The sequence below is a fragment of the Nyctereutes procyonoides genome, unplaced genomic scaffold (assembly GCF_905146905.1).
Source record: "Nyctereutes procyonoides isolate TBG_1078 unplaced genomic scaffold, NYPRO_anot_genome, whole genome shotgun sequence".
NCBI classification, from domain to species: domain Eukaryota; kingdom Metazoa; phylum Chordata; class Mammalia; order Carnivora; family Canidae; genus Nyctereutes; species Nyctereutes procyonoides.
Genome location: NW_026575129.1, coordinates 2802501 through 2816761, shown reverse-complemented (window position 1 = coordinate 2816761; position 14261 = coordinate 2802501). Strand labels below are relative to the sequence as shown.

At 34.2% G+C, this 14261-nt stretch overlaps 1 protein-coding gene across 2 annotated transcripts in view; it reads left to right on the top strand.

Moving 5' to 3' along the window:
* The window catches only part of AP3B1 (adaptor related protein complex 3 subunit beta 1), a 263801-nt gene that overhangs the window by 187725 nt on the left and 61815 nt on the right, over positions 1-14261 (top strand). For both annotated transcript variants that reach the window (XM_055342262.1, XM_055342261.1), the window contains exon 22: positions 4728-4834. In XM_055342262.1, the coding sequence (XP_055198237.1) occupies positions 4728-4834 (107 nt within the window). The remainder of the gene's footprint in view (positions 1-4727; positions 4835-14261) is intronic.

Sequence of the window (14261 nt, the reverse complement as noted above, 5' to 3'; positions counted from 1 at the left end):
TCTGTTTCTTCCATTACAGTTTGAGAGTTCCTGGGATATTTTATATTTCTGAAAATGAAGATATCTTTTAGTACTCCATACCATGTGGTCTTGACAGGATGATCATAAAGCAACAATCATACCCTGTGTTCTTTTATAAGAAATATAAACCTGTGTAATTATACTATTGGTACAACTAACTCTTAAAATTTTTTTTTTGTTTTTTTTGTTTTGTTTTGTTTTATTTATTTATGATAGGCACACAGTGAGAGAGAGAGAGGCAGAGACACAGGCAGAGGGAGAAGCAGGCTCCATGCACCGGGAGCCCAATGTGGGATTCGATCCCGGGTCTCCAGGATCGCGCCCTGGGCCAAAGGCAGGCGCCAAACCGCTGCGCCAACCAGGGATCCCCTCTTAAAAATTTTTATCAGCCACCAGTAATCATGCTTCAGATATCATAAACCTTATGATCTATGATATCATATTGTTGAATAAATTGTAATAGAGGCAGTGGAATGGAGTGACTGAGGAAACAATGGAGCTGGAGTGTCTGAGTTTGAATCCCAGTTCTTTTAATTACCAGCAGGGTAATGTTGGACAAGTTACTTAAGCTTACTGTGCTCTTGGGATAATAGTAATACTTCTTAGGCTTATAAATGGATTAAATGAGTTGATAAATGTAAAAGTGCTTAAAATTCTGCTGGGCATGTGATAAGCATTATATAACGATGTTACCTATGATGGAGATGATGATAATATTGGAGCAACAAGCGATTACATTTAACAAGTTAAAAAGCTTCATATTAAACCAGTATATATTAAAACTTTTATGTATTCCTAATTTTGATGCAAAACTTTGATCAGAAGAATAATTGTATAGTTATCTTATAATTAAATATATTTTTGACCCTTGAACAATGTGGAGGTTAAGGGACACTAACATCCATATATCACTTTTGAATCTTCAAAGATTTTTTTTTTGAATCTCCAAAGATTTAACTGCTAATAGTTCACTGTTGACTAGAAGCCTTACTAATAACACAGTTTACACATATTTTGTATGTTATTGGGATTATATATCATGTTCTTACAATAAAGAAAAACAAGTGTTATTAAGAAAATCATAAGAAAGAGGAAATACATTTTTAGCATTATACTGTGTCAAAAAAAAATGTGTAAGTGGACCCTCACAGTTTAAACCTGTGTTCCTCAAGAGTCAACTGTACTTCAGTAAAGAAAAAAGTGTTTTTGCAGAAAGTTTTAAAAATAAAAAGAAAATGGATTTGTAATCCAAATACCCTGGGTTTACCATCTGACATGCCAGTTCAGATCTTTTCATGTGCAAATCCCCTCTGCCCCAAAATGTGATCATACTGGAATACTTTTATCATTTATTTATCATTTACATTCCTTTCCCTGCCATACTCTTTAACAATTTCATTTTTAATGACTGCATAGTTATCCTTTATATTGTTGTAATAAATTTTGTTTAACAGGTTTACTATTGTTGGAAATTTAACCCATTTCCTTTTTTTGTCTTCGTAATCAGTGAAGCAGTACACATCATCATAAGTATGTTACTACATTATCTCCCTTACTGTTTTCTTAATATAAATCCCCAGGAGTAGAGTTGTAAGGGACAAACGCTTTGAAGAATTCTCTTGTCTAAAATTGCCCTTCCCACTGAGGGGGGCACTTGATGGGATGAGCACTGGGTGTTATGCTATACGTTAGCAAATTGAACTCCAATAAAAATAAAATATAAAATATAAAATATAAAATAAAATAAAATAAAATAAAAAATAAAATAAAATTGCCCTTCCCAAAGCTTGTACCACCTTACACAGTATTGGTATGAGAGTACTGATTCCTTATACCCTTATTGATGCTGAATTTTCTACTTAAAAGTTGCCTTTGCCATTTTGAGGGGTAGAAATGATACCTGGTTTTAATTTGTATGCCAGGTTATTTTTATTTTTTATTTTTTTAACTAAGAGAAGCATTATTTTCTTACACATTAATTAAATACATAAGCATAGTCAACTCATCTCAGAATCCAGTTTAGGATTAACTTTCAGTGCAAGTTTTTATCTTGTCAAACCTGTAAACAGATGTGTAGTCATTTCTTTAATACCAAAGCCTCTGTCTTCTTAAATGATACTAAAAGCTTGTCTTTTTTTTTTTTTTTTAAGTGAAACTTTAGTATGAGATTTCGGCTTGTCTTTTGATGTCCTTTTCCTCTCTGTCTTTAGGACAAGCCATATTCAAAATCAGAGGCTATTTCTTATTCATTTTTTTCCCTTACATGGGCATTTAATATTTTGGATGGATGGATCGAAGGACAAACAACTGAACAAACATTTAGAACCTACCAGAAAAGTGACCTTTGGAAAGCCATGTAAAGGCAACATATTTTGATCCAAGATAGGAGAACTAGTTCCTGGTCCCACAGTGATTCTTCCATTCACTTGTTTTATGACCTTTGCAAGGCATAATCTCCCTATGACTCCGTTTACAAACGTCTTTAAATGTTTTTTCTACCCTCTCAACTATTTTTATCTTTAGTCCTTTTTATGTCATGCGTAAATTATTGAACATTCTTCCTCACTGCCAGCCTGACTGTTCCCTTTCAGTTTGTCCATTGTACTAATATCCAGCAGTACATATATCATTCCTCTTTTTGGTAGTTTTTAACAGCTCCCTTTGGTGTACAGGATAAATATAACCCTTTTAGCTTTCCATGTTCCCACCTCTCAGCCTTTGTTCATAGTATTTTCTCACCTACTGATTCACCAGCTTCTTCCTTTCCTTTTATTTAAACCCTTTTCTTAACTAAAAACTGGGTTTCATTTCCTCCTATTCATGAAGCCTTCTCTTACCACCATATATCCCCATTGGTCTTCCCTCTCTCTGTCTCCAACTCCCTGTTACACTTGCTAAATGTACATTGATTTTTAACATAAGTCTGAGGGAGCCTGGGGATTTGTAGCAGTGTTTCAGGCACACTGAAGGTACAAGGGAAAAAGCAAAGGCTCCATTCCCTCCTCCACCCTGTGTCCACTCTGCTTTTTCTGTTGTGTATGTTGAAATTTTATTTAACGCTTCCTTTGAAAATTTTCTCCTTTGGGCAATATCATTTTTTATTCCTAACTTTATTAGTTCATATTTTTTCTGCCTAAATACAGGATATTTGTGAGACTAAATGAGATAAAGATGGTTTGAATAATCCTTTCAAATTAAGTAAATGTTACTTCCTTTATGGTCTTATTTTGAACTGAGAAGTTGTTGGAAGCTAAGACTTTTTCCACATTTTAAATTTTCATTCAACAATCGAGCAGTTACTAAGCACTAAAAATATATTAACAGACTAGTAGAAATAAAAAGACACAAATTTGTATTACAAGAGAGGTACGATTGTAGAAGTGTGTCCAAGTAGAACAAAGAAGACACATATAAGCTGTGTTTTGGTGAGTCACCTGGTGCTTTGCTTCTAAGTGGTACCTTAATTGGTAGACATTCCAAAGTAAACAAGGCAGAAAAGAACCTTCTAGGTAAAGAGAATAGAATATAAAAGACTCAAAGCCATGAAACAAGATAATGGGAACTACTAATCAGTAGAGGCTGAACATAGGAGTTGCTCATGAAATTGAGAGAGACCAGTGTTACCCAATATGATGCCTAATGGCCACACATAGCTACTTAAATTTAAATTTGAAGTGCAATTATTTAGTCATACTAGCCATATTTCAAGAGTATATTAGGTATATATATGCTAGTGTCCACTATATTGGACGGCATAGCTATAGAACATTTCCATCATCACAGAAAGTTCTTTTTTTAAAAAATTTTATTTATTCATTCATCACACACACACACAAACACACACACACACACTGGCAGAGACATCGGCAGAGGGAGAAGCAGGCTCCGTGCAGGGATCCCAATGTGGGACTCGATCCTGGGACTCCAGGATCACGCCCTGGGCCGAAGGCAGACGCTAAACCACTGAGCCACCCAGGCATCCCCCCTCACAGAAAGTTCTATTGGACACTGACGAGCTAGATCATAGAGAACCTTATGCACTTAATTAAGGTGTTAGACTTTATATTATAGACAGTTGTGAGCCTCTGAAGAGTCTTAAAGCAGGGGAGGATGAGATCTATACTTCAAAGATTTTCAAATTTCCACATACCTGATATCATGTACTTGGTGGTTTTCGAATCAAAAATTTCTATCTAGCACATAGCTTTTGCTGACAAAGTATAATTAGAAGTGAGTTAGGTATCCTGGGCCCTTGTAATTATTTCAGTGGAGAGTGAAATACAGAAAGGATTTAAATACCCTTTTAAGACTTCTGGCTCTGATAGAGAACTCTTGAAAACTATTGCTATTCTTTATATTAGCTGAAAAAAATGTTTCTTTACCTTTTTTCTTTTTTTTTTTTTACTGAAGTTACTGGATGATAAATGTTAGTGATAACGTTATGTGATAAAAATTTTCAAAAACTATTACTCAGGATATTTGTATCCTTATTTTGTTATAGGATTTGCCATTATGTTTTGAAAGCTAAGACAAATAACTGCCGTGACTTGATAATAACTTAACTAAATCAGGATGTTAAATAGAATTGTCATAGATTTATTAATCACGGTAATTTAATTAGATTTACTAACAAAATAAAAATGTAGCTTTTAATAATATGAATTAAATTTTCATGCATATTTGCTAATTTGGGCCTTTTCTTACAGTTAACCCAGTATCCACACCAGTTGTACTTCCTACACCAGCTCTTTCTCCAAGCTTGATAGCTGATCTTGAAGGTTTAAACTTGTCAACTTCTTCATCAGTCATCAGTGTAAGTAATTTTCAAAATAATACTAGCTCCGTTTTCATGTGATACTATTGCATCTTTCTTATTAAAATGCAAATAAAGTGGATTCTTAGTCTTGAAGAGTGTCTCCTCTGAACCAGTTCAATTTAGGTCTGAGCTTTTAATTTTATAAATACTTTTAAAATTTGCTCTACCCAAACCATTATCCTCATAATTGACTTCTGCTTGTTATTCACATTTAATTATCATGTGTACATTTTTCTCTGGCACTCTTACATATGTATAACATACAAGCATTCTTTGCCACATTGAGTTTGTTTATATACATAAATTCTGCCATGAAGAATTATTGTCTATGTTAACAGACTTACATTCCCACATTCTATTTCTATTACACTGTTCTTTTACCATAGGCAACTAAAAGTACCTGACATTTTCGTTTTAAAATTCAAGATTATGTTTCTCTTTGAATTATCTTTGTATGTTTATTTACATGCACTAGTATCTCTAAAAAAAATTTTTAACGTTACTTATGGGGTATGGCTTTACGTGAGGCAAGAGACTGGCCTATCTCAAAATAATGCCAAAACCATCGGCCTGTCCTAGTATCTGAAACTGCAATAACTTTTTCTGTTAGCATATTATATCTACTAACCTTTCACTCTAAATCAGGCATGCTGCCTGAGATGTATAATCTGTTGATATGCTTGACCTCCTGTTAATTTGTTGTCAGAAACCTGACAAAGTAAGAGATAAAATGATAAGTTCTGATGGGAACATAGGTAGGTAGCTTGAATAGATCACTGGTTTATCACTGGTTCCTACGGCTGGCAGGGTACTGCAGGGTATGTAATTGGGGATCTGAGCTGAGGAGCATAGAGCTGATTCTGCCACAAGTGAGAAAGAGGAGTACCTAATCCTTGTACATTGTTACAGAAACTTTCCCATCGGGATCCCTGGGTGGCGCAGCGGTTTGGCGCCTGCCTTTGGCCCGGGGCGCGATCCTAGAGACCCGGGATCGAATCCCACGTCGGGCTTCCGGTGCATGGAGCCTGCTTCTCCCTCTGCCTGTGTCTCTGCCTCTCTCTCTCTCTCTGTGACTATCATAAATAAATAAATAAAAAATTAAAAAAAAAACTTTCCCATCAAAGCAAATGTGATTATCAGGACCATTTGGTTTAGAAATCACAAGTGAATACTATTAAGCTGAGCATGTTGTTTTAAAATGTAGAATGCTGTGATCTCTTTAACTGCTGAGAAATGAGTAAGAACGATATCTGGTTTTAGTTTGATATTCTTCTTGCTAAAAGGAAAAGGCACATTGAAAAAGATGGGGAGAAAGCAGTTAAAAGAAGCAGTTAAATCTTTCTTATTTAAGTAATAAGTATTTCTTGAGCATTTGGGTAGGCTGTAAAGAGAAAGTAGTAGTCAAAAAAATCTATAGTGAAGCAGTTAGTCCTTAGGGGAAAGGAGGGCCCTAAAACCTTGGGAGGCAGTGAGATGATGGATAAATAACTTGAGCTTTGATATCAGATGACCAGGGTACAGACCTCTGCTTAGCCACTTACTAGCTATGTGGTTGGGCAAGTTGGTGTGTAACTTTTCTGCACCTCACTTTCCTCTGAAGATAATATATACCCTATAGGATTGGTATGACTTTAATGAGATCATAAATATATAGCTCTTAGAATAGTGACTGGCACATTGTCATTACTCAGTAAATAATAACTAATATTTTTAAAAGTGATGTGATAATGGACCCTGAGTAGACTCCCATACTTTATTAACTGTAAGAAGAACACAGTTGAGATTAGGAAAGTTTGCAATAAAGTTTCATTCATCACAAAGTAATTGAAGGACTCACCCTTTTATACTAAGAAAAATATTTATTGGGATGGTCTTTTCAAAGGAAAGGAAAAGCACTCCATCCAAAGAGTGTACCAAAAAAGGACTGCCAAAATGGGTAGAGGAGATTGGGGGATACAGGCTTCTAGTTATGAAATAAGTAAGTCACGGGAATAAAAGGTACAGGTTAGGGAATACAGTTAGTGATATTGTAATAGTTTTGTATGGTGACAGGTGGTAGCTACACTTCTGGTGAGCATAGCGTAATATAGAGCAAAGCTGAACCATTTTGTTGTATACCTGAAAGTATACTTATGTGTAAACTATACTCAAAAAAAAAAAAAAGACTGTCAAGTTCAGCTGAATAAAAAGCAGGATCTCAAACCTCATCACCAAAAGCTAACAAAATAAACAAATAGTAGTAATAAGAATGGCAACCAGAAGTTCACCAGCAACAGTCAAATAAGGAAAGGAATAGTACTTGAACAAAGAGAAAGGTAGAACTTCAAAAAGTGGAGCCTATCGAAATAAACAATATATTTTTTTAAGATTTATTTATTTATTCATCAGAGACAAAGGGAGAGAGAAGCAGAAACATAGGCAGAGGGAGAAGCAGGCTCCGTGAGGGGAGCCCCATGCGGGACTCAATCCCGGATCCTGGGATCATGCCCTGAGCTGAAGGCATATGTTCTACTGCTGAGCCACCCAGGCATCCTGAAATAACCAGAATGTTTTGATGCAGAACGGCATGGTTCCTAATCTCAACTCCAGCCCACAAAACAGTACTTAAAAAAGATTAATGAAGCTAATTGCCAGTTTTTCATTATGTATATGAATTTAGAAAGAAATGGACTAAAGATATCAAAAGAAAACGCAAGAATTACAACGCTCATATGATGGTATGGGACGTCTACAAATATGGGAGCCTTTTGGATCCAAAAATGAAATTCTTAGATAAGAGTACATCCATAATTTTAAAATCAACATGTTTCCCTTAGTGAATAAAAGGAAAGAATAGAAGTAATTTTCAATAAGGTAATAGTTATATTGCTATATAAATACTTGTCCATGATTACACTAGAAATGTACTGAAGTAGTTAAATAATGCTGGCACTAATATGTATGTAGAACCACCATGAGTGTGTCAACTATAAATGCAGACTAATATAGGTGTATTAGCAACTAAAATAGTTTGGGTTGTGGTGTTGCCATCAGTAACATAATTTTCCTAAACGTTGAAGTTTCTAGTAGTTGTATTCCAAGTTTATATGACTTTCTAGTCCTTAGATGATTTTTATTTGTTTTAGTGGGTTATTTAACCTTATTTTCCTTGTGTATTTGGTAGAATAGGGGTAGATTTTTTTTTTGAAATTACCAAAGTATTTGAAGTGAAACAGTTCCTTTTTCACACTACATATTTTTCAAATGAAAAATTCACTATTCTTTTTAAATTATGTATTCAGAACACAGAGATTCTTAAACATAATTCCCAACGAATATCATTATCATTATAAGGAAAGGCCTAGTTTTTCAAGCTGTATGAAAAACAAGATGTATAGGCACAGTATTTATTCCATTCTTAGTTGAAACTAATTGACAGTTGGCCAGATGGCTAAAAATGAAGAAACATTTCATTTCCTATAGCAGTATGTCAGTGAACATACTGTAAACTTTTTAGTGAATTAATGAATTTTTCTACTAGGTTATTGTTAGGCTAAGAGTTTCTAAATTGTTACACATGAAGCCCCAGGAACTCAGGCTCTGAATAATCCTCAGAATGTTACAGCTTCCAGAAGGGATGAAAAAAAAAGTGAGGTGGGAGAAAAGACAATATAAGAATAATTGTAAAATAAGAATAAATTGTTCACCTCTGGTTTTGGAAACGGAGTGAAAATTGGTCTTTTCTGTTTTAAATACTCTTTCATATATTTGGGACACAAAACTATTAAAATGAATTCAACAGTTCAGGTTACCTCTGAAAACTTTTGGTATATTTTTTCCTGATAAACATCAACATGAAATCTGGTCTCATTCTTTGCATTTTCATGTTTCTTTTCAAATTAGTTTTATAAGAAAATTTATTAATTTGCTTACTTAATATTAAGATTTTTATTTCTACAGAGAAATGACTTCTGAGTTCAATCCCCCAATGCTATGAAACCCATAATGGAAGTATAATACCTGTGGTTCTTTAGCACCTAATCACAAGTCAGAAGGTTTCTATGGGAATATACTTTTTAAGAGTTCTAGTTTAAAATACCAAGAATTCATTTAGAAAGCACAACATTTAGGAAATGCATTGAATTTGGAGCCCATATACTTGCTGTCTATCTGTTGTCTATCTATTGTCTTTTGGCTGAGCTTGTTATTATCATCATGACTATGGGCAATTCATTGACTTGTGTAAACTCTAATTTTTGAATTTATAAAATGGAAATAATATTTTTCCTAAGCAATTATGTTTTCATGAAAAGTAAATGAAGTAATTAGCCTGAAAAAGTTTGAATTCTGTTCTATGGCTGTCATGTGGTATGAGAAGAGACAGATGAAGTTCTGGGAAACATCATGCTTTAAAGGCAACAAAGGAAAAGGCTAAGAAGATGAGTCAGTAAAGGAAGTGAATTATAGAACATGGTATCAGGAAACTCACAGATTAGGAAAGGAAACAGACAAATCAAAATGATTTGTATTTGACAAATTCAAATTCAAAATGAATTTGACAAATTCAAAATGATTGTAGTAAGTGCTACGATGGAGGTATAAATCTGCTTAGGTGCTACTGGTTGATCAAGATCTCTTAGAAAAGAATTTCTTTTTTTTTTCTTTTTTTCTGTTTTTTCTTTTTTTTTTTTTTAAGAAAACAATTTCTTTATGTGACCTTGGAACTGAATCTAGGAGAATAGTAAGAGTTTGTCTATGTGGCTAGAGTAGAACAAGAATGATATACTGACAGAAGAAATAGGGTGTGCAAATGCTCGAGGTATGAACAGACTTGGAATATTAGAGAAACAGTAGTTCAATGTGGCTCAGGTATAGCACAAATAGGTTGGAATAACAAGTCTGATGTTGGAAAAATATGTTGGTGACATTACTGGCATGGGAAAATTGTAGTAATGACTCCTTTAACTTACTGCTTTCCAATCTTTTCATGTTATGGTACATACAGAAAAGTGATAATATTTGTAGTATGCTCTAGGGTGAACAGAGACTACTGCAGGAGGTGATAGGTACCTAGCCTAGGTGCTCCAACTAAAACAGGCCCCACCTGGCCTTCCTGAGGGCTAATGGTGGGGGCAGCAGCACAACACAACTTCTAACCTATTGGTGGCATACTAGTGAAGAAGCACTGACTTAGCTGCTATAAAATAAGTGATTTGATCTTCAGGGATCACAATATCCAAGTGGAATTAACTTAGGAGGGTGCAGGAAAATTCACTTAAAAAATGATCATTATAGAAAACAAGGCAATAGATTGAAGAATGATAAGTAATTCCAGGAACAGTCCATGATAGAAAAACTAGAATTGGAAAAAGAAAAGCCCTACTCGATACAATATGCTACTGCAAGTTATCCAAACTCCATGTTAGGGGCACAGTCCTGCTCACTGTTAAATTGGCCCGAGACTGTTGAGATCAACTGCAGGTTTAGGGGTTTCCTAAAACTACCCTCAAGTTTGATAATTCCCTGATATACTCACAGAACTCAGGAAAGCACTGTACTTAAGATTGCAGTCTTATTATAGCAATAGGATACAAATTAGAACCAACCAAAGGAAGAAAAAGATATTCTGGGTGGATTTGAAATTCATAGCTTCCAGGTTACCCAACTGGCATCAAGGGTGGTATGCACAGAGCATCTGCTTAGCCTTAGTTGTTCGGGGCCTGCTGTGAATCACTTTCTTGGCAGCAGCTATCAGGTATGGTCTATAAGGGCTTGCTGTGAATAATTAAATACACTTCTATCACTCATGAATTTCCAAGGGTTTAGAAATTACCTCTCAAGAGCTACGACCAAGTCCAGATCTCTCTTTGAGTGACACTAAATTCCTTACTATGCATGTGCCAGTAAATGTTTCATTCATTCAACAAGTATTTATTCAGGCCAGTATATAAGGCAGGTGCCAAAGGTACAGTGAACAAGTTGAGCTAGGTTTCTGTCCTCAGGGAGTTTATAATTGAGTAAACGATATAATGAAAAATGTCATCAAAGGCATATAGTAATACAGGTGATTTATTGTATAACATTGTTTTGCCCATTTGGGAATTTCTGTAGATACAGGTTGTCATTTTTGTTATTATTTCTCTGATTTCATATTGGCTACACTCTATGGTCCAACCTATCTCCCTCTGTGCTATTATAGCTGAAAATCTAATGAGAGTTACTTTTGACATTTAACAGACTTTAAAATTTAGATATCTAAACTACTTTTCCTTTCTAGCAAGTAGAAGGATAATTTTCACAGTCCGTGCTGTTCACAATCTGCTTTCCTTGAATTGCTGCTGTGAAACATCACTTCCTCACTTAACAATGTTGAATAAAGCCTCATGATGCCTGGGAGAAGACAGTGGAAATAATAGTATTAAACTAAGGTTTGTGAGTGTTGTTACAAGTAGCCAGTCTGGAGTTTACTGTGACCTGCAGAAGAATGGCCTTAAGTTTGTTATTATGACTTAAGAAGTCATGTAACTACAGTCCCCCTCACCCACCCTTTAAGGGATTTTCAGACTGAAGGGTAGGAAGAAAGAATCCCATATCTAATGCACTTTATAATCAGGACAAGCAGAATAAGGCAAAGAAAAGGCATTTTTTAAAAATACATAAACCAAATTCACCATCTGAAGTTACATTTATCATTAGTTTTGTCAAGTTCCTTATGTAAGGAATATTAAAAAAAAAAAAAGGCTAGCAACTAGGCTTGCAGCTTTTGCTGTTGACAGAGATTGGCAACTAATGAAGCTATAACTGTCCATGATTAGGGCTGAGGTCCTGACCCTGTTTGTATTAGAGGAACTTAATTGGAAAATAGAGAAGAGTGACTGTCAGACCTGCTTTTGGTGTGCAGGTTACTCTATCAGTTTTAAAAACAATATGAAGAAAAAAGAAACCGTAATTCATGAAGCAGAATCTGATTTACTCAGTATGAAATTTACTAAACAGAATTGGGAATTATTAGGATAATTGCATACTGTAAGGATGACAGTTATAATGGAAGTTGATTTCTGTTTCTCTTAAGTGGACTTTTATTTTAAGTAGATCTCTCTCTCTTTTTAATTAATGCTAGTTAGGCTAAGGCATTTTGGTTTTGTTTCCCAGTCAACTTGTCTTGTTTATCCAGAAGAAAGCAAGAGCTTTCTTCTTGTCTGCAAGGACACAGTGCTTTGAGGGAGGGAATCTATATTGATAAAAGTGTTTACTAAGTCGTGTGCCAGACATTTCATGAATATGTGGTTTCTTACCCAAAACAAATAGTATATCTGTGATAAAGTTTGTTCTCTAATATGATGGAAGAATTATCTTTTAAAAAACATCTGTTTTTTACATTTTAAACACTTATGGTATATTCAAGCCCCAGGCTAAAAGATGAGTCCAGTTAAGACCAAATTCCTTTGAAGAGGAAATTATAAGTCAAAATTAAAAATAATTTTGTCATTTTAAATTTGGGAAAAATCCTTTATTTGTTCTGATGAAAATGTCAGTAGTCATGGAACTGTGGTAAAAATAATGAAAAATCATTGGCCTGGGTCTGCTTAAATTGAAAAAATTTTTTAATTAAAATTTGACAGTATTTTGTGCTTCCATTGCCTAGCCATGTCCCATCTTACTCTTTCATTCAATTCTCCTCTGGGTATGAGTTGCTTTAATTTTTAAATTAAACTTTAAAGGTGTATCATACTATTGCTTCATCTTTTTATTTCTGCACTACTTCAGAGGTCTTATAGTTAATACCAGACCATTATTATCTCTCCCTTTCCTACATTATTAAAAGGAGCTGCTTTTTTTATATATAAATTTAATTTTTATTGGTGTTCAATTTGCCAACATATAGAATAACACCCAGTGCTCATCCCATCAAGTGCCCCCCTCAGTGCCCGTCACCCAGTCACCCCCACCCCCACCCACCTCCCCTTCCATCACCTCTAGTTCATTTCCCAGAGTTAGGAGTCTCTCATGTTCTGTCTCCCTTTCTGATATTTCCCACTCATTTTTTCTCCTTTCCCCTTTATTCCCTTTCACTATTAAAAAAAAATTATTGTTAATTTTAGTTGCAGGATTTTTATTTGAAAATATTTTTTATTTGGCTTAAGTAAATGTATGCCAATCTAAGTCCTGACTGGTGGATAATACTTATAATGTTTTGTTGATATTGTAATAAAATTATTCTACAATACAAAATCCATTATATCAGATGCTAATTAATCAGATGAACTAAAAATGATTGCGGCCCAAAGAAAGCAGGTCACCCAACAAAATATAGAAAATATGTATATAAATCTACAAGAAATTGAGGGATCAAAGAGGTAATAATAAAGAAAGCCTTGGGCCTTTCTTTTCCTCTTCTTTCTACTTTTTGATAAGTAGTTCCTTTCATTTGCTACGGGTTCACTCTTTTCAGAGCTGAAACAGTTCCCTAAACATGTACTGACTTTATTCCCAAGATTATGGGTTCTAGCTTCTATTTATTATAATCAAATGTACTATAGTAGTAAATAAAGGTTTTTAAAATATTCAATTAAAAAAGATTGACTCTTTTCTGGCAGTTTTATTTTACACATCCAGAGTTGATTGAACTTTGTGTTACTGTCAACTGCTAGGTTTCAAACTTTGTTGCTTGTGTTGAATTTGTGCTATTTGCATTGAAATCTACTTTTTTAAGCTTTAAGGTTATCTTAGATTATTATACATTAGCCAGTTTATTAATTGTTATTTAACCATACATCAGCCAAGTTAACTTCTGTTATCTTTGTTCCTCTTTTAAAAAACTTGTCAAAAATTTTATGAACATAAGATAAAGCATGGTATAGAAAATTTATATAAATAGTATTAAATCTTTTAACCTGAGAAACCTGAACGAAACATGAAAAGTATTATTGTGATGCTTAAATAAACTTTGTTGCTCTTCAGAGGAGAAGAAAATGAATTAAACTATAGGGCACATGCCCAACTAATGTTAAAAAATTAATTTATTACCAGAGAGAGGAGAGCATGGGGTAAAAATAGATAAGTACAGTATATGACCCTAATATCAAAGAAAAGTAAAAGCCACTTATCTTAGAATATATCAGACACACTATTATTCAAATCATTCAGGAATGTAATTACAGACAGCTTTTATAGACCTATCAATAAGGGTTATTTCTTTAAATTTGCAGCTGTTCCACATTACTGAATATATAAATATCTCCTCCAAATGTTAAATTAATACTGATGATATATTTTACAATTCTGTATGCACACACATACAAACAAAATATCAGTAAGTTTTCCTTTAAAATTAATAATTTAGATTAAGAGAGATACCAACCAAGTTTTTATCTTTTTGAATCCTTATTCAAGCAGACCAACTTTGAAGAGACATGTATGATAGTTAAGGAAATGTAAACACTGT